General features: G+C 39.2%; 2 protein-coding genes across 2 annotated transcripts; both read right to left on the bottom strand.

The window, feature by feature from the left end:
- Positions 1-1048: 1048 nt before the first annotated feature.
- On the bottom strand, positions 1049-19188 carry LOC133529133 (probable ATP-dependent RNA helicase DDX55 homolog). Its single transcript, XM_061866768.1, has 9 exons — positions 18654-19188; positions 17830-18024; positions 17319-17453; positions 16506-16648; positions 15524-15724; positions 12255-12495; positions 11382-11520; positions 8591-8799; positions 1049-1293 (listed from the first exon to the last, which is right to left on the bottom strand). Exons 1-9 carry the CDS (start codon positions 18948-18950, stop codon positions 1066-1068), a joined length of 1788 nt encoding a protein of 595 aa, XP_061722752.1. The 5' UTR covers positions 18951-19188; the 3' UTR covers positions 1049-1065.
- LOC133529132 (uncharacterized) lies at positions 2050-8134 on the bottom strand. Its single transcript, XM_061866766.1, has one exon. The coding sequence runs from the start codon at positions 7735-7737 to the stop codon at positions 2530-2532; it is 5208 nt and encodes a 1735-aa protein (XP_061722750.1). The 5' UTR covers positions 7738-8134; the 3' UTR covers positions 2050-2529.
- Positions 19189-19204: the final 16 nt, after the last annotated feature.

Below are 19204 nucleotides of genomic sequence, written 5' to 3'. Positions count from 1 at the left end.
ATATAATAAATAATTAATCATTTCGAATCACAATTAATCCCACGTTGTTTTATCATTCATGTAGTCTTGTGTGGTATAATAAGCTTTAGAAATAAGTTTACGCTTTACATGATTCTTAAATTTATTAATTGGTAACTCAGTAATATGGTTTGGAAGTTTATTATAAAATCTCACACAATTACCCATGAATGATTTTTTAATTTTATGGAGCCGAGTGAAGGGCACGGCGAGCTTATGTTTATTTCTAGTATTAATATTATGAATGTCACAATTTTTCTTAAAATCGGCAATATTTTTATGCACATACAGAATATTCTCATAAATGTATTGACAGTGCACTGTCATCATGTCAATTTCCTTAAATTTATCTCTCAGTGAGTCTCTATGGTTCATTTTATATATTGCTCGAATAGCCCTCTTCTACAGAACAAAAATGGTATTTACCTCTGAAGCACCACCCCACAGTAAAATACCATATGACATAATGCTATGGAAGTAACTAAAATATACTAATCGAGCTGTTTTGACATCAGTTAACTGACGGATTTTGCTTACTGCAAAAGCTGCAGAACTCAGTCTATTCGAAAGAGTAGCAATATGGGGACCCCACTGGAGTTTAGAATCTAAAGTTATACCAAGAAAAACTGTACTATCAACTAATTCCAAATATTTGGTTGGTTAACCAATAAATAAATAACTACCCGAAAATTTACAAATTGTTTATTTACTTTTATTTAAATACCTAAAGATACAGAGTATAGATCAGTGGTAGGCAAAGTACGGCACGCGGGCCAACACAGCCCGCGAAAGGATTTTATTCGGCCCGCCGCCGCTCCTATGAAATAATTAGGATATGGTGTTGGTCCACGATAACCGCACATCAAAATACATTATTGCTGCAATTCTGGCCCACTTCTTAATTTTCCTAAACTTGCTGGCCCCCCATGTAGAAAGTTTGCCCATCACTGGTATAGATGTAATTTCCCATAGCGGTTTCTAGAAGAATGAATTGAATTCTAGGGAAAAATATAAATATGAAAACAAAACGCACATTATATTGCACATTTATTTATCTCCATCGAATTGTTCATCAAACTGTTCTTTGGTGATCTTCCGTTTCTTTAGTTTCTTCATGAGCGCCACATCAGCCGCGAGTTCGTCAAGTTCCTCCTGCGTCACTGCTCGCCGCTTCTTGCCTTTTTTGCCTTCTTGCTTCTCCACTTTGCGCTTTTTTCGTCGTTCTTTCTTCTCTTGTTTGTTCTGTTTTGCTTGTTCCCAGGGTTGCGTATTAACCTAAAAATAAAACATATTTGCTATACATACAGTTTACTATGCAGTTTACTTTAGTGCAACAACACTACAACAATAAGTAACTAGGTAAGTTATTTAATGGATTCGCACGCTTATGAGGAAACATTCGTGGCTAATTATCCATACAAACGTTCTCGACATTTTCATGAATAATTTTGTGATACGAGTTCAATATTACCAGTACAGTCAGCGTCAAATAGATAGTGACGGCTAAAGTGACCAAATATATCGAAACACATCCTTATTTCTAAGGTAATAAGGGTGTGTTAAGATATATTTGGCCGTAACTATCTATTTGACGCTGACTTTATCTGTGTTTGTACGTTTTGCTTTTAAAATAAACTTGTTTTATAGGAACTAGGTTGCTTTAAAAAGCGCTAAAAACGGCCTAATAAATGCGCCATAAATAGACGCCTAAGCACACACATAGTTCATAGGCAGGGTCAATTTGCACAAGCAAACAAATCATTGCGTCCGTTCGCTCACTTAACACTCACTCGCTCACTTTAAACTTAAATAAACAGTGTCCTATCACTGAAAACTCAAAATCGTACGATCAATTCACAGAGAATAACTGTGCGCGGTTTACGTCGAGTGCTACAGTCTCCACGTCAGACGGCCAAGCGGCGGCTGCCCCGCGTGGCCGCGCGCCGTGGCAACGCACGAACTAGAATAGTATCTGTTTCGATAGCTATAAGGTTCGGTATTGGATGCTCAATAAATTTAAAACATTTTGCGTACTGTCACAGCGATGGTTTATTTGCAACTGAACTGGCTTACATAAATAGGCATCGATATATTCGATATTAGTCTTACGGCGACATGCATGTGTGTTTGTGCGTTTATTTGTCTAAAGTGGTCGAAACATGCCGCCTACCAAAAAAAAATTTTTTTTTTTCACTCAGGCATAATCAAAGACGATTACTTTGTTATTTGTTGAAGGCGTCAATTAATATTACAACTAAGTCGCACTAATAGTCACTTACATGCACATGCATGTTGGCTCTTACAAATTTATAAGATAATAAAAGGTAAGAACACATCAAAAGCCCAGCGGAATACATAACCAGCAGCCAAAAAGAACTAATAATTATAATTAGTGAGATTCGTTCAATTCTTATATGAGAAATTACTTAAAATTTCTGTAAAGAAAAGACTCAAGGGCATTTTTGATACATAACACAATACAATCATGCAACAAATAATGCAAAATCACAATTATTGTTCATTAGTATTAACAGGCAGTTCACACAATTTTGACACGGAACGTTTGGTAACATCCCCACGACACCGCACACTATAAACACGAGTCACGCCATCCGGACCTGGGTGCTTGTCTAGCACCCTTCCAAGTGACCATTTTCCTGGTGGAAGTTGATCGTCCTTTATCAGTACAATATCTCCGAGTTCGAATTCACGTTCTCGTTTCAACCACTTTGGCCTTTCTTGAAGACGGGAGAGATATTCATTTTGCCACTTATGCCAGAAGTCTCTAACGAGTTTTTGGGTGAATTGCCACCGTGATAACCTGTTGGTATTGATCTCTCGTAAATCCGGGTTAGGTATTGTAACTGGCGCCTCGCCGATGAGGAAATGTCCAGGCGTGAGAACTTCGACATCGGGGTCGGTGGTATCCACAGGAATCAAAGGCCGACTGTTCAAACACGCTTCAATCTCACATAACGTCGTGCTTAACTCTTCAAAGGTAAGATTGGCGGTGAGTATTCTTTTTAAATGGAACTTTACTGACTTAACGCCGGCCTCCCACAGACCTCCAAAGTTTGGGCTATATGGAGGTATGAAGTGCCATTGCGTTCCATCGTCAGCAAGTATGCTACTTAACCGCTCTGGGAGTTGTAAATTTGATTCTGTCCATGCTATGGTCAAGTCCTTATCGGCGCCGACAAAGTTGCGCCCTTGGTCACTCCATAGGTGCGTGCATCTTCCTCGCCGGGCAACAAAACGCTTGAAGGCTCCTATGAAGGATTCTGAGGTCATATCGCCAACCAGTTCGAGATGAATGCATTTGACGACCATGCAGACAAAGATTGCGATATAGGCCTTATTAGATTTTGCTCCCCTGCCTCTTGACATCAAAACTTGAATTGGCCCAGCAAAATCTACTCCGCTGTGTAAGAATGGTCGGGCTTGCGTAATGCGAACTTTAGGTAGGTCTCCCATAATCTGCGTTCGTGTAATCGCTCTTTGTCTAGCGCAGACAACACATTTGTGAATATATGCTTTAATGGCGTTTTTAACTCTGAGGATCCAGTATTTTGAACGTAGATAGACAAACATTAACGGCATCGTGCCATGCAGAGTTTTCTGGTGAGCATCTGCTATTATTAACAGTGTTAACGCATTCCTACTACTCAGGATAATAGGATGTTTTCTTTCTTCAGGAATGTCAGCATTCCTAAGTCTTCCGCCTACCCTGAGAACATTTTTCTCATCAAGGTAAGGATTCAACCCTTTTATTGTGCTTTCCCTTTTTACATCCTTGCCTTTCATTAGGTTGTCTAGCTCCGCACCAAACTCTCTTCTTTGTACTATTTTTACACATCTTATTAAAGCATTTTCTAGTTCTGTAGTTGTTAATTCCTTTTGTATATTTTCAGGGGTCTTCTTACTGTTAAGGAATCGCAAGCTATAAACAATCGTCTTCAAAAGCTCTGACAATGTATCAAACTCTTCAAATTTAATTCCAGGCTCTTCACTTTCTATATTCACGTTTACTTGTATATTTCTCTTTCTTTCTAATTCTGTTTCTTTTATTTCAGGTCTTCTATATGGAATGTCGTCAGTCTGCAGCCACTTCGGGCCTTTCCACCATTTTTGATCTTGTGCTAGTAGTTGAAGGGTTGTCCCTCTACTCGCGATGTCTGCTGGGTTATCTTCAGAGGCAACATGGTACCACCTTTGATTGCCAATGTTGTCTAATATCTCGACGACTCGATTGCAAACAAATACGTTCCACCTTCCAGGGTCACCTAATAGCCATGATAGCACTACGGAAGAATCTGTCCAGGCATATAAGTGAGTATCGGGTATTCTCATTGCTTCTTTTACTTGTTTGAGTAGTCTAGAGAGGAGTACCGCAGCACACAGTTCCAGTTTTGGAAGAGAGACTGGTTTCACAGGTGCGACGCGTGTTTTGGCAGCAATTATTCCAGTTCGTATTTCTCCTTCTGTCTCAACTCTGAGGTAAGCTACAGCTCCATATGCTTTTGTGGATGCATCACAAAACCCGTGCACGGAAACTGCTTGCAAGTTACTTTGAGTCGTATATAACCATCGCTCTACTTCGATGTCGCGGAGGTAATCAAAACTTTGACGTAAGTTTATCCATTTTTGCTTAAAATCAGCACTGACCTCCTCATCCCAGCTAATACCTTGAAGCCATAACTGTTGCAGTAAACTTTTAGCTGGTAGAATTGCAGGAGCCAACCACCCAAGAGGATCAAATAGTCTTTGTACTTGAGCGAGTATGTTTCGTTTGGTTACAATTTCAGGAATGTCGGGTAGCTCTAATGTATATTGAAAGGTGTCGTTGCCCACATTCCAGGATAGTCCTAATGCTTGAATCGTTCCATCTAATTTGATATCCATCTTAACTCGCGAGCTTCGTTGCGACGCTTCAATTTGCTCCAAGAACTCTCGTTCGTTTGATGTCCATTTTTGTAAGTGAAAACCTCCTCGTTGTAGTATGCTCTTTACTTCCCGTGCTGTGGTTATGGCCTCGTCTACGGTGTCATTCCCTGATATCAAATCATCCATATAGAAGTCCTCCTTAATGACTCGTGCCGCATTAGGTTGGTCCTTGCCTTCATCCATAGCTATCTGATGAAGCGTCTTGACGGCTAAATAAGGGGCCGATGCTGTTCCAAAGGTAACTCGAAGCAGGCGATAATCTTTAACTTCTTCTTTTGGATTATTACGCCATAGAAGTCTTTGATAGTTGGTGTCAGCTTTGGTTACCAGTATTTGACGGTACATTTTCTCCACATCGGCTACATAGCATACCTTTCTCATCCTCCAACGCATGATAATGTTTCGCAAGTCTTCTTGTAGCTGGGGTCCGACTAATAAATCATCGTTTAATGATTTGTTATTGGAACCCTTGGCTGACGCGTCAAATACAATTCTATATTTCGTTGTCTCTTTTTCCTCTCTAATTATAGCATGATGAGATAGATAGACAGCTGGATCTTCTATTTCCTCTTCTGGAACTTCTTCCATATGGTTCATGGCTAGGTACTCCTCAAGCACTCTGGTATATTCAGTTTTCAACGGAGGCATCCTATCGAAACGTGATTCTAACTGCTTAAGTCGTTTCATAGCTATGCTTCTGGTATCACCTTGTGTTGCTTGAGGCTGTTTATTTCTCATAGGTAGCTTCACAATATACCTCCCATCTTCAGTTCTGGAGTGAAGGGTTTCGTATATTTCTTCACAGAGTCTTTCGTCTGCTGTATATGCTCGTTTAAAAGGTGCTTCTAACTCCCACATGTTTTTCACCATATTATCCAGGTCTAACTGATGATGCATTGCTATTACATCATCTTGAGAGTTTGATTCATCAATTTCTCCGAAGATAATCCAACCCAGGCTAGTAAGTTGAGCAATCGGCTTTCCTGGTGGACCTTTGATTAGTTTTTCCTTTAAGATTCGTGAGTACACTTTCACTCCTAGAAGCAAATCTATTCTTCCAGGTTTGTTAAATGTGGGATCTGCTAGAGGGAGATCTTTCAAATGCGCCCAATCACCGGATTCTTCATTTATAGGTACCCTTTTGGATGGCAGCACCTTTGTCACTCGCGTAGGCATGACATACATCTTTACATTGAGGTTGAATTTATTCTCATATCGTGAAAGAACATCTAATCGGACGGTATGATTAACCCTTGTATTTGTGTCGCCAACGCCTGTAATTCTCCCTCTAATATACTCCCTCTTCACTTTAAATAGTTGAGCTGCCCTTTCAGTGATAAACGTCGCTTGTGATCCTTTATCCACCAACGCTCGCAGCAGGATCACCCTTCCAGTCGTATCTCGTACCGGTACTATAGCCGTAGCCAATAGCCCAGCTGATTCATCTGCTGCAAAATTGGCTGCAATATCTTCTAACCTTTCATCGTCGTTTTGGCTCCCGTCGTCGACTTCTTCCATTTTGGCATGTGCAGAAACGTCAGTTGTCTTATTCTCTTCAGCTGCTGGCGTCGCTCCTCGATAGCTACTTTGATGGAGGAGTGAATGGTGTCGACGATGGCAGACCTTGCAGGATACATTTAGTTTACAGAACAGCACTGAGTGCCCTGGTAGAAGACAATTATAGCACAATTTTTGATTCTTAGCAAATTCGCTTCTTTCGCTAGGATCCAATTTTCCAAATTGCTTGCAATGGCATAAGGCATGAGCATCTTGACAGAAAAGACAATTTTTTTCGGATGTAGCACTGGCGTGAAATGATCGTTCTTTAACAGTTTTGGCTTGCGACGACGCTGCAGACGTTAATTCCAATGTATGTATTTTATTCTCCAAAAAGTGAAACAATTCATTTATCGTAGGCAGATCCCCAGTCTCTTGCAGGCTCACGTGCTCTTCCCATTGTTTGTGGCTCTCTGGGTCCAATTTTTGAGTCGCTAAGAATATAAGCAAGGGGTCCCAAGCATCAGTGTTAATCGACAGACCTTTAAAGCTGTGAAGGCACTCTTTCATATTATCAACTAATGTTTTCAATAGGCTAGGAGATTGACTCAACATTTTTTTTGATGAAAACAGCCTTTTGAGAATTGCATTGACCACAAGACGTTTATGACTGTAACGTTTCTTCAATGTATCCCAAGCGGGTCTGTAATTTTTCTCCACGACCTTATAATGCTTCAAGGTTGTGCTGGCTTCTCCGATTAAACAAGACTTTAGGTAGTAAAACCGCTGCACGTCACTCAATGACTGGTTGTTGTGAATTATTGATGTAAAAATATCTTCAAATGCCTGCCATTCTTCATAAAGACCAGAAAATTTCGGTAATTCTAAACGAGGTAATTTCACATCCATTACTGTCTTAATATCTCCAGAAACTGATGAAGTATTCATGGGCGTGCCAGCCGGTGTAGGTGTGTTAAAGTCCAACAGGTCCTGAAGCGTAGTTTTTAGATTCAAGTATTTTTCTTCACATTTATCGTAATAATTCTCAACGAAGTATAACAGAGATTGCCTTTGTTCCGTAGTTGATATTTTTAGTAACTCGGAATGTAATTGCTTGAATGATGACCAATACTCGTCAATATATTGCATGCGCACCTTTACGTAACCAAGGGTTAGCCTCTCCTTGGGGCATTTTTTGTAATTAATTTCCGCTTTCTTGATACTGTTATATATGTCTTCTAATTGCACCGAAACTTCGTCTATTGATGGTGTAGCCATGTCGATTAACAACAAATAACGTTATAAGTCCCAAAACAACAAAGTTATTCACTTTTATAACTCACGACGATAATAATTTCACCGCCGCATAGCTGAGAATATTAATGTTTTTAAGTAAACAACTGCACTTCGCACTCGATCCAGGTATCGCCGCGCTCGCTGACCTGTGATTATCTTATTATTCTTTCGATTCGCATCCGGTTCGATTATGGACCATGTTTCGATAGCTATAAGGTTCGGTATTGGATGCTCAATAAATTTAAAACATTTTGCGTACTGTCACAGCGATGGTTTATTTGCAACTGAACTGGCTTACATAAATAGGCATCGATATATTCGATATTAGTCTTACGGCGACATGCATGTGTGTTTGTGCGTTTATTTGTCTAAAGTGGTCGAAACAGTATCGATTTCTCAAAAACTATATAATTGAAAAATTGGCAGACCTAATTGTAGTGTTTGATCATTATTCACTATTGATTACAGTTTCATGTCTAAGCGTTGCATAATAAGGGAGTTTATGCGCATTATAAATCGAAAAAAAGGGTTCACGGAAAAATCATTTACTTATGATACGATATGTTTTTAGAAATATCAGTACACCTAATAAAGAACGATTACCAAGCTAAAATATTGTGAACATAACTTTATTGTTTCTACAACGTTCAAGCATGCTATAGCGACGTAAAAATAGAATATCGGCCGTTAAATAATCGCGATCGCCTGACGTCCGGGGCACGGCATATTCCTTCGCCGTCTGGCGTTCAAAGGGTTTAAACTTGTCAGAAAGTCACTGCTGCGATGAGAGGATAAAACTGGTTAAATGACTACTGTACTAAGATTAGTAACTAACCATTTTCTTTTTCTTTTTACTCGGCCAGACCCCTGTCTTCTTATACTCCTCTAACTTCTGCAGCCGGCTGGTTTCCTTCTGCTTATCCTTGTAGGGTATGCTGTTGAGGTCGACTTCTTCCTTGGGGCCTACGAACTGGTCTTTGTGTTCCTGCTTGAGTTCCGGCATGAGAGGGAGCTTGAGGAGACCGTAACTCGTCGCTATGTGCCCTGGAACCAAATGAATAAGAAGGTGGCGTTATGAAGGGCAAAAACAATCCGTTATTTAGATACTGACAGACAGGTAAACTAAATATTTCAACTGTGTTCCTGAACACATAAAGAGACAGGATAGTATTGCCTCATTTACAAAAGGACTGAAGGCACTCCTTATTAACCTTGCGTGCTGCGATGCAAATGAGTTTCGGCAAACAGATCAGTGATCCTAACACTATTCTAACCCTGTAAATAAAAATAATGTAACAATGTGTATCCAAACCAACACGATTTTCGTTCATAGTTTTAAAACGAATACGGTACTTAATCGCGTAAACTTACGTTTATTATATGGCCTGACGTTTCGAACGTTACGCTCGTGGTCACAGGCAGACTGGCGAGGAATTGTATCAACATCTTGCTGCGCAGCACTTGCACTTGCTGAATGCAAGTGTGAATGTGTATTCAATTTCACGTGATGTATTATTAGCTTAATAATTTTATTTTTTATTATTGATTGACATGTAAATGAGATGTACATTATCATTAATCACCTGAAATCTGAAATCTGTAGTAATGTAGTAAGACTGAAATTAAATATATTATCAAAATGTTTTAAAACACCTACGGTTTATTGAAGAGCAAAGAGAATTTGAAATTGAGGTAGATTGTTAAAGAAAACTTTGTAGCCACAGTAAATTTACTGCCATCTTTCGACACATGATTATAACTTATAGAACGCTATTTGACTTTGATCGTTATTCTTTCACTGCTATGTGTTAAATATCAAAAAGTGGCGAAATCAACTGGTCCATCGACTAGCGACGCCCTTGTGGCACAAAAGCTCCAGTGGTAGAGGTAATTGCTTGAACCACGGGAGCAGGCTGTCCTCGTGTGCGATACAATACAATGTTAACAACCGATTACGATGTTACAATTGACTGGTTTACTATGGAAACCGTATAGCTGCGAAACATGGTCGATATATATTTCGAGCACCTACCTGCCGAGATAAGAAACGAGCAATGCGACGAAATATTTAGACGTAAATTGAGAAACCTTTTGTTGGAAAACCCTCTGTGCTCAGTAAATGAGTTCATGGAATTGACATTTTGATTCAGAAATAGTTTTTATTCTTATTGTTTTTATTTATTGACATTGTTTTCTTTATCATACAGATGATCCTTATTGGGAGATACTATTTCATTGTTTTTTTTTATATTGTTGTGTGTTGACGATTCTTATTGGGAGATATTATTTGTGTTCTTTTATTATTAAAATGTATTATAGCCGCACTCTGAACGCGTCATTATCGTGCTCAAGCTAATTTGTGAAATTAATAATACAATATGCCTAAAGTGGACAGTGAAATTGTCAAAAATGCTATCATAGAAGCTATAGAACCGTTGAAAAGTGAAATTAATCGGTTAGTTAAAAAATTCGACGAAATATCGAGTGAAATACGGGAATTGAAATCCGTTATCTCCACTAACAAAACAAACAGCGTAAAAAATTTAGCCGGGTTAAGCGATAACAGTGTAACTACAACACCGGCTGTGTCAAGCTGCGCATCAACTCCCACTAGCCGTCCCGCTCTCGCGCAGGTTCCAGCGCGCCCGAAGCGAGTCACCGCAGCGCGCACGAGAGAGATCATTGCACACAGCCAACAGCGCCGTATTACCCGACCAAATAAGCAAGTTCCCTCGCGCAAACCGACCGCCACGACGTCACATTTAAAATCACAAACCGAAAAACACAATGACGAATCAACGACTCAAGAACAAAGAAATCAACCTCAGATAATTGAATCAGCAAAAAATGACGTTGACAACGGCCAGAACTCTGACGAAAGCAATGAAATATGCGAAAATGAGTGGAAGACTGTGCATCACAAACAGCGCCGCCGCAGCCTCAAGCCCAACATAATAAAGGGGACTGCAATCAACACCGGCCTAAAAGGTGTGGAAGTGTTAAAATATCTCCATGGGTGCTTTTTCGAGAAAAACACTACCCCAGAAGACATTATCTCACACCTGAAAACCATCCAGGCCGACCTACGATACACCGTCGATCAAATAAAATCAAAACATGATTCATACAATTCTTTCAAAATTGGAATACCAGCGGCAGTGTACGACAATTTCCTTTCGGCCTCGGCTTGGCCCGTGAACGTTAGCGTTTCTGAATGGCATCCCTTTCTACGCCCACGACGAAACCATACCGAATAATAGATTAAATAACATCCCACCGAAGAGGACTGAAAGTAAATTAAACATCTTACATCTAAACATAAATTAATTTATCGTTTTTATTTTTATTGTTCTCGTATTTTCGTAAGTTTTGACATTGTAAATTTATATTTTGGATTTTGTAAGTATTTACCTACTTACTGTTATTCTAATTGTATTGACAATCCTTATTGGAGCTATAATTTTATTTCATTAGTATTGTTATTATTTTCATTTTTATTTTATTTTGACGATCATGATAGAAATTCTTATATTTTTGACATCAATGCAAATTTATTATGTAATTGTCTTTCATGAAATAAATCATCTAATCTAATCTAATCTATATAATTAAATGTTAGTTCGTACCTAGAGGTAATTGCTTGAACTGTAGAAGTAAGTTGCATTCATGTTTGCTGTAGGCCCGCATGTGTGATACAAAAGCTCGTTGACCTTTGTCCAAAATGGCGCGGTCTCGTTTTTGGTGCTCGTGGAGAATCGACGTCACCTGGAAAAAACCTTCCTTATCACGTTAACATCAATTACTATTGAAGGAGAAGTTGAAAAACATGTACGAAATGAAATGATTTTAAGAACGTCTCTGGTCACGAAAATTAATTTTATCACAGAGAAATCTGTTATCGTGAGTTTCAGATCAAAGTTTATTCAGAGTAATTCAAGATTTTATAAAATACGTAACAGTCAGCAGAAAGAAAATTGACCTAATGTCTCAATTTTAATCTCATCCTTGGAGCCCCGTCAATATTCAACTCGACCTTCTGATAGGCGTTATGAACGGTGCATAATCGTCCTCAGTGGGCAGGAGTGCTAATTCCAGGTGTGGGATCTCCCATTGTGATATGGAAGTCATGGAAGATCCATAGAACATGATTGACTATGGTCCTGAATACATTCAGATGTGAAAGTCTTGGGTTCAGAAGTTCAGAATACATTCAGACCTTAACAACTTTGGCTTTGAATAATTACGATTGAATGCTCTGGTTATAGATTCCTATTCAATGTCAAAATGTTCGTAAGTTAAACTCATATATCTATAAACATTCAAATCTAAATTTATTAAGAAGTGTCCGTGGTATTCTAGTGTTATTTAACCTTCGAGACAGATTTAACAAACTATAGAATAAGAAAAAGGTTTAATAAACCTGCAAATAATAAATAATAACTTCGCTCTTGGACACATTTATTGTATTCTGTGTGTAATGTTTTCCTACTACTACTAACCTTATCTCTAAGTTTCTGTGTAATCTTAATCTCATCCCCGGACCCTCGCCAATCCTTCAGCTCGACCTTCTGGTTGGCCGCTATGAACGGCACGTAAGTGTCCTCCGCGGGCAGCAGGGGCAGCAGCGCGCGGCCCGCCGCGCCGCCGCGCGCCGCGCGCCCCACGCGGTGCACGAGCGACGCCGGCTGCGTCGGCGGCTCCCACTGGAGCACCCATTCTACTTCCGGGATGTCAAGGCCTCTGAAAGAAACAGTGAATGTTCCCACATTCGAGAATTTGTTTTGGCCTATGGTTGACTAGTAAGTCCGCCATTTTTATTGTGCAATAAAGTTATTATTATTATTTGGTTTTAAACAGGCAGCTGATGCTGGTACGTCTAAATCAGAGTTCACTACACGATTTCACTGCTTAGATAGTCTGTCAAGATTGTTTTTAAATTGATTCACACTACAAGAGTTCACAACTTCAGAGGGTAATTTGTTCCAGGCATTTACTATTCGGTTTGCAATAAAGTTTTTGCTGATATTTGTTTTATGCTTTGTTGTTACTAGTTTAAGATAGTGTCCTCTTGTGCGCGTGTTTGGATTTCGAGTGAAGAGGTCACTTAGTTCTGGACAGTCGTAGTATCCGTGAATTATTTTGAACGTCTCGATAAAGTCGCCACGTTCACGCCTTTTTTGTAGTGTTGACAGGCCCAGCTTGACCAATCTTTCCTCATACGAAAGTGACTTTAACTGCGCGGGAATCTTAGTAAATCTACGCTGCACTCGCTCGATCATATCAATATTTTTTTGAAGTATGGATTCCATATCTGAAAACCACATTCCAGAATTGGTCTTATGTAGGTCTTATATATTTTAAGCATCGTTTCGGTGGTGAGAATTAGGGAATGCAAACCGGTTTTAACCGAAACCGAAAAAACCGGTTAAAACCGGTTTTTTGACGGAAACACAAAACCGGGTTTTTAGAATATGAAAAAACCGGTTTCGGTTTTATTCGGTTTTTTTATTTACCTAAGTTGCATGTGTTATTCATTATATATAAGGGTATAAATCGGTCCTAAACCGGTTGAATCGACATCAAATCAAATAATGTGGTGTTGTGTTAGTTTGATAATTTGTAACGCTAAATGAATTTTTACGGTACAAAATACAAAAATACGAAAGATTAAAATAATATTAAGTACTGGCAGTGGCAGGACATCCGTGATGGTGTACGAATTGTATAGTAGTACTTTTTTATATTTATATATAAAAATGGGTATAAAAGGTCTTATTATAATTTTATTATGCGATGCGCTGTAGAAAAATTCCACGTAATCAATTATATCAATGACAGCTTTAGTCTTTTGTTGGTTCATGATAACGACTTACCGACAACCTTTTTTGGCTCTTTCGCACTAATAGGAAAGGGTAGTTGAGACCCTAAAGAATGGAATTACTTGACTACCTGTGTTTGCCCAGTTTAAGCTAACACCATCAGTTTCTAATTGACTTTTCGAGAAGAAACACGTGACGTGAATTGTTGTATTAGCTTGATTCATTTATTTCCTACTTTACAAATCCATAATAACTTAGCAAATATTTTATAAAGGAAGGTAGTAACAGTAAACGAATTAACTAGTTGATTATATACTAGAAGACAGCGAAAAACTTAGAGTAAGATTTCGGATTGGGCCATTTGATTTAAGACAAATAACATTAAATTATAAATTGATATTGTCATATATTTAAGAAAAAATGACCTATCCCATCGGTGTCTAACCAACAAACCAAAAAAAATTGGTTTGTTCCTTACTTTTTCACACACACACACACACACACACACACACACACACACACACACACACACACACACACACACACACACACACACACACACACACACACACACACACACACACACACACACACACACACACACACACACACACACACACACACACACACACACACACACACACACACACACACACACACACACACACACACACACACACACACACACACACACACACACACACACACACACACACACACACACACACACACACACACACACACACACACACACACACACACACACACACACACACACACACACACACACACACACACACACACACACACACACACACACACACATACACGCACACACACGAGGGATTTAACGTTTTCACGTTTCAGTTTTTATCTTGATCTGTTTCTCTTTATTTATACGTTTTGTATGCTTTGTATATAGCTTTGCAGAATTTTTAATGTAGCTTTCAATAAAATATTAATTTGATGTTTACGTAACATATCTACTCATAAATGTAGCACAATATTGTTAACATTCTTCAGATAAGGAAGAGCGGTACCTCCTGGCACAAGCTATATTAAAGCTTAAAAGGAGGTTCCAATCACTAACTTTAAGATGATTATTGTGAAAGTAAAATAAACATTTTTGTTTTTTTTTTTTTTTTCCTATACCTAGTTACAAATAACATTAAGTCATTTGACAATTCCCATACAATACAATAAAATAGTCAGATATTCTGTCTTTAATTTCGTGATAAAATCGTGTATATACTATACTAGCATTCGTTTTTACACGTGAAGCAATCTTTTCTTTATTCCATGGCGATGAATTTAAGAATTGTTGTTTTTTTTTTGTAAAACCGAAGAAAAAACCGTTTTTGAAAAACCTCCGGTTTTTGCATTCCCTAGTGAGAATACGAAAAGCTCTTCTAATTATGTAGATTATAGAGTTGGCCTTTTTTACCATTTTTGAAATATGGGGTTTAAATAAGGTTTAAATAAATATATAATGTTATATTTCAAATGAATAGTAGACAAAAAAATTCTAGGGCACATATCACCACAGGTACACATTGGTAACCTTAAGCTAAGCAATTACAAGGGAGAAGGGAGAATTATTCACGTCTGGCAGTAAGGTCGACTGTTCATTAGTACATTAGTGTTACGAATGAGGACCCCGTCCTCTGATTCATGGGTCATGGGTATCTCACATGAGGTTCAAGCAAAGAAACGAACACCTAAATAATTATTTATTGTTAGTCAATTAATCTATGCACAGTAAAATAGTCCTCTTACTTTTTCGAAACTTCTCGAGGGTCTTAATTCTCTTCTGCTTCATCTTGCCGTGTCTGGCGAAGACTTTCAAATATATCAGGAAGGCCGAATGTTAGTCTATTTTAACATGACGCAGTGTCTCACATGTGGTTCAAGCGGGGACACGAAAACTCATAGGTATTTTAAAAACTTACCTAGCCAATAAATCCGTGCACAACAGTATTGTCCCCTCGCTTTCTCTGAACTTCTCGAGGATCCTACTCCTCTTCTGCTTCATCTTGCCGTGTATGGCGAAGACTTTAACATCAGGGAGGAAGGCGGGCAGCACGTCCGCCCAGTAGTCGACGCAAGCGCACGTCGGGAGGAAGAACAGGCCTTTTATTATCTTGCGGTTTCTGGACGGAGAAACTATAATTGTGGCTTTCCATCAGTGAAGGGTCATTATGCTCTATGTGTATTGGGAACCTTTTTAGGAAAGTGTCCTTATGTTCCTTGTGCATAAGGAACGTTATCATCAGAGAAGGGGCACGCGTAAATGATAAAGGGCGGGGGAGGGGTTCTTACCATCTTCTTCTTCCTCGCGTTGTCCCGGCATTTTGCCACGGCTCATGGGAGCCTGGGGTCCGCTTGACAACTAATCCCAAGATTTGGCGTAGGCACTAGTTTTTACGAAAGCGACTGCCATCTGACCTTCCAACCCAGAGCGTAAACTAGGCCTTGTTAGGATTAGTCCGGTTTCCTCACGATGTTTTCCTTCACCGAAAAGCGACTGGTAAATATCAAATGATATTTCGTACATAAGTTCCGAAAACTCATTGGTACGAGCCGGGGTTTGAACCCGCGACCTCCGGATTGCAAGTCGCACGCTCTTACCGCTAGGCCACCAGCGCTTCTTGCAGTGCTTTAGGGAGGGGTTCTTACCATAGCAATATCAATATGGGTATCAAATGAAAGCTAGTGAAAAGACCATTCAAAAGTTTAGGTAAGCAGCCGGGTTTTTTTTTAAATATCGTTGAAAGCACAAAGGCTTGATTTTTCACCGTATTTTTATTATTTGATGCTACAGTGAAATACTTTTTTTTATAGGAAATTAGCCTATAGATGTAAATTTACTTGAATGTAAAGTGTAGTCCTTTTTTCCACACACATAAGTCATATAACTAACTGCCAACACACCTGATAAAATTTAAAAGAAAAAGGAATTTATCCTGCGGTTCCACGATGACGTAGTAGTTCTCCAGCAGCAGAGGGGTAGATATCGTGGATTTTTCCTTGACGCTCACCACCACCGGGTTTCTTAAACCCGCACGCACCAAATCCTGAAAGTTACATTTCGTTTTCAAAGAGGGGTCTGTAACTAGGACCCGTGGAGTTTCAGATTCCATTAAATCTGGCCAACGAAAAGGGCTTAATTTTCAAGCCCGAGAAAGCTTAGGAAGCTTGGCTATGGCCTTCGTAAAAAATTTGGAGACATTAAATTTTTTTTTTTCCAAACACCCTTCTGGCATTTTATTTATCACGGCTCACATAGGAGCCTGGGGTCCGGCTCGGTTGACTCCAAGAATTGGCACATCCTTGTTTAATGTTATAAATTCATAATCATAAGAGAGGGTTGTTGAGAAAAGTGATTAGTTTGTAAGCATTATTGTGGACTATTACTACACTAGTACTATTTTAAAACTTTTTGAATAATCGTCTATTATTTAGTGACTAATAATTTGACTAGTAAAAATACCCAGAAAGCCCAATAATAGCCGGGTCCACACAGAGCGAGCATACTCGCGAGGCAATTTCCTCACGCACTAACCGGCCAGTGTAGGCGTGCCTCGGCCGAGGCGGCGGGCTCGGGCGAGATAAACGCACGCGCCGCCTCGGCCGAGGCACGTCTACACTTGCCGGTTTGTGTGTGAGGAAATTGCCTCGCACGTACGTGCTCGCTCGCTCGCTCTGTGTGGAACCGCCTAATGGCATTGTTTTCTTCTTGAATACCTGCAGCTGCTTGGTCTGCGTGGCAGAGAAGAGTCCAGTGCGACGCTGACGCGGCAGGTATTGCAGTATGGTGGTGAGTGCTGACGAGAACCCTAGGTCCAGGAGACGGTCTGCTTCGTCCAGGACTAGGAACTCCTGGAAACCACTCACAGTTATAAACCTGTATTTGGTATCTCTTTTCTAAACTGACTTTAATGGAGCAGTCTGATGAATTATACACAGTTTAATTATCGCGTTATTCATGAACACCCTACAAGCCTAAGTTAGCTCTTAATAATTTGTCTTAATCTGCCATTTTGACTAATGTTTTTGTATGAAAGGGATAACACATAGGGATTGCGATTCAAAGGCCCTCAAAGGGATAAGTTCGCCTTTGTACTTCTTACTAATTGTATGTTACTTTTAATATGTAATTTTGTATAATAAAGAGTTTACTACTACTACAATTTAATACGAGAGTCCTAAGAGGGATTGGGAGACAGTTTCACTTCATAATCAGAGAGATTTTTACCAATTCCTTAAGCCTTCCAGCCAAGTTAGCCTGTTTCCTCTCCGCCAACAAGTCCTCCAACCGGCCCGGAGTGCTGACTATGATGTGCGCTCCTTCCTGCAGACTGGCTATGTCCATGTCCACGGAACGGCCTCCGACGAGAAGGCAGCGGGTAACGTGGGAGAGTTCTGGCTCTTCAAGGAATAACTCTATGACCTACAATACAATTAAATATGTACATTTTACATACATTTTCATAATATGAACATAATATAATTAATAATTAATTAATCTCTGGCGCGCTCTCTTTATTAATGTCTCGGTCAAGTTACGCTGGTCTGTGTGACAACCCGGTTCGCCCCTCCTCGCGCGATGACAATCTCACTGTACTGTACTTGGCTTACCAGTTGCCGATTCACACTAAGTACCCACTTTTTTCTTACAACAATAAATAAGTTGTTTTGTTTTAGAATATATTTTATGCTATTCGTGCACTATGTAAATAATGTATATTATGATTGTTTGTATTTCTCTATGTAAGTGAATTGTAATATTCTTTTGGAGAAATAAATTCTTAAACCATAAACCATAATTTTATTATTAACATATTATGAAATTTTAATAGTTACTAAATTAAACAACGGAATTCAGTAAGATAATAAAATATATATTGATACTGTGTTAGAGGTTTTTTGAGTGTTTTTTTTTGTTTGAGTGATTTTTGTCAATAATTATAGTTTTATTTACTTTATACAATCACATCATCATGAACTAAATCCCTTTACATAACTAAACAATTGAAATACGAACAAAATTTTAAAATGCGGTCTTATATATTAACTCACTTTTAAAATCTGTGTGGCAAGCTCCCTCGTCGGTGCTATTATGACTCCATAAACAAAGTCCTTCCGCAGCGGCGCCTCCTTCTGCTTCTTCAGCAGCATCTCCAGCAGCGGCACCACGAACGCCAGCGTCTTGCCCGACCCTGTCACCGCCTCGGCCACCACATCTTTACACGACAAAATTAAGGGTATAACCGCGGCCTGAATAGGCGTCATAGACACGAAACCCTGCTTCTTTATACAGTTTAGCACGGGCGCCGACAGCCCAGGCTGCACTTTTGACCAGTCTTTATTCACCATTTTGTAAATTTACATTGAAATCAAAGAAAAATACAAATTATCGCAAGTCGCAACGCTTCGGAGTCCCATGTGTGTTTGACTTTGACATCTGACAGCTGACAGCTGATTTTGACGTCTGCACTTGCAGTGTTACAAGAACGAAATAGGAGAATGTTGAAAACTTTATCGATTGACACAATTCAGTAAATTCATTTGAACTAATAATCCAAATAAAATGAAATAAAGATATCAATAAATTTAATATAAACATCAAA

This window comes from Cydia pomonella, chromosome 20, assembly GCF_033807575.1.
Source record: "Cydia pomonella isolate Wapato2018A chromosome 20, ilCydPomo1, whole genome shotgun sequence".
NCBI classification, from domain to species: Eukaryota; Metazoa; Arthropoda; class Insecta; order Lepidoptera; family Tortricidae; genus Cydia; species Cydia pomonella.
The sequence above is the reverse complement of the archived record's forward strand: the minus strand, read 5'-3'. Positions and strand labels throughout refer to the sequence as shown.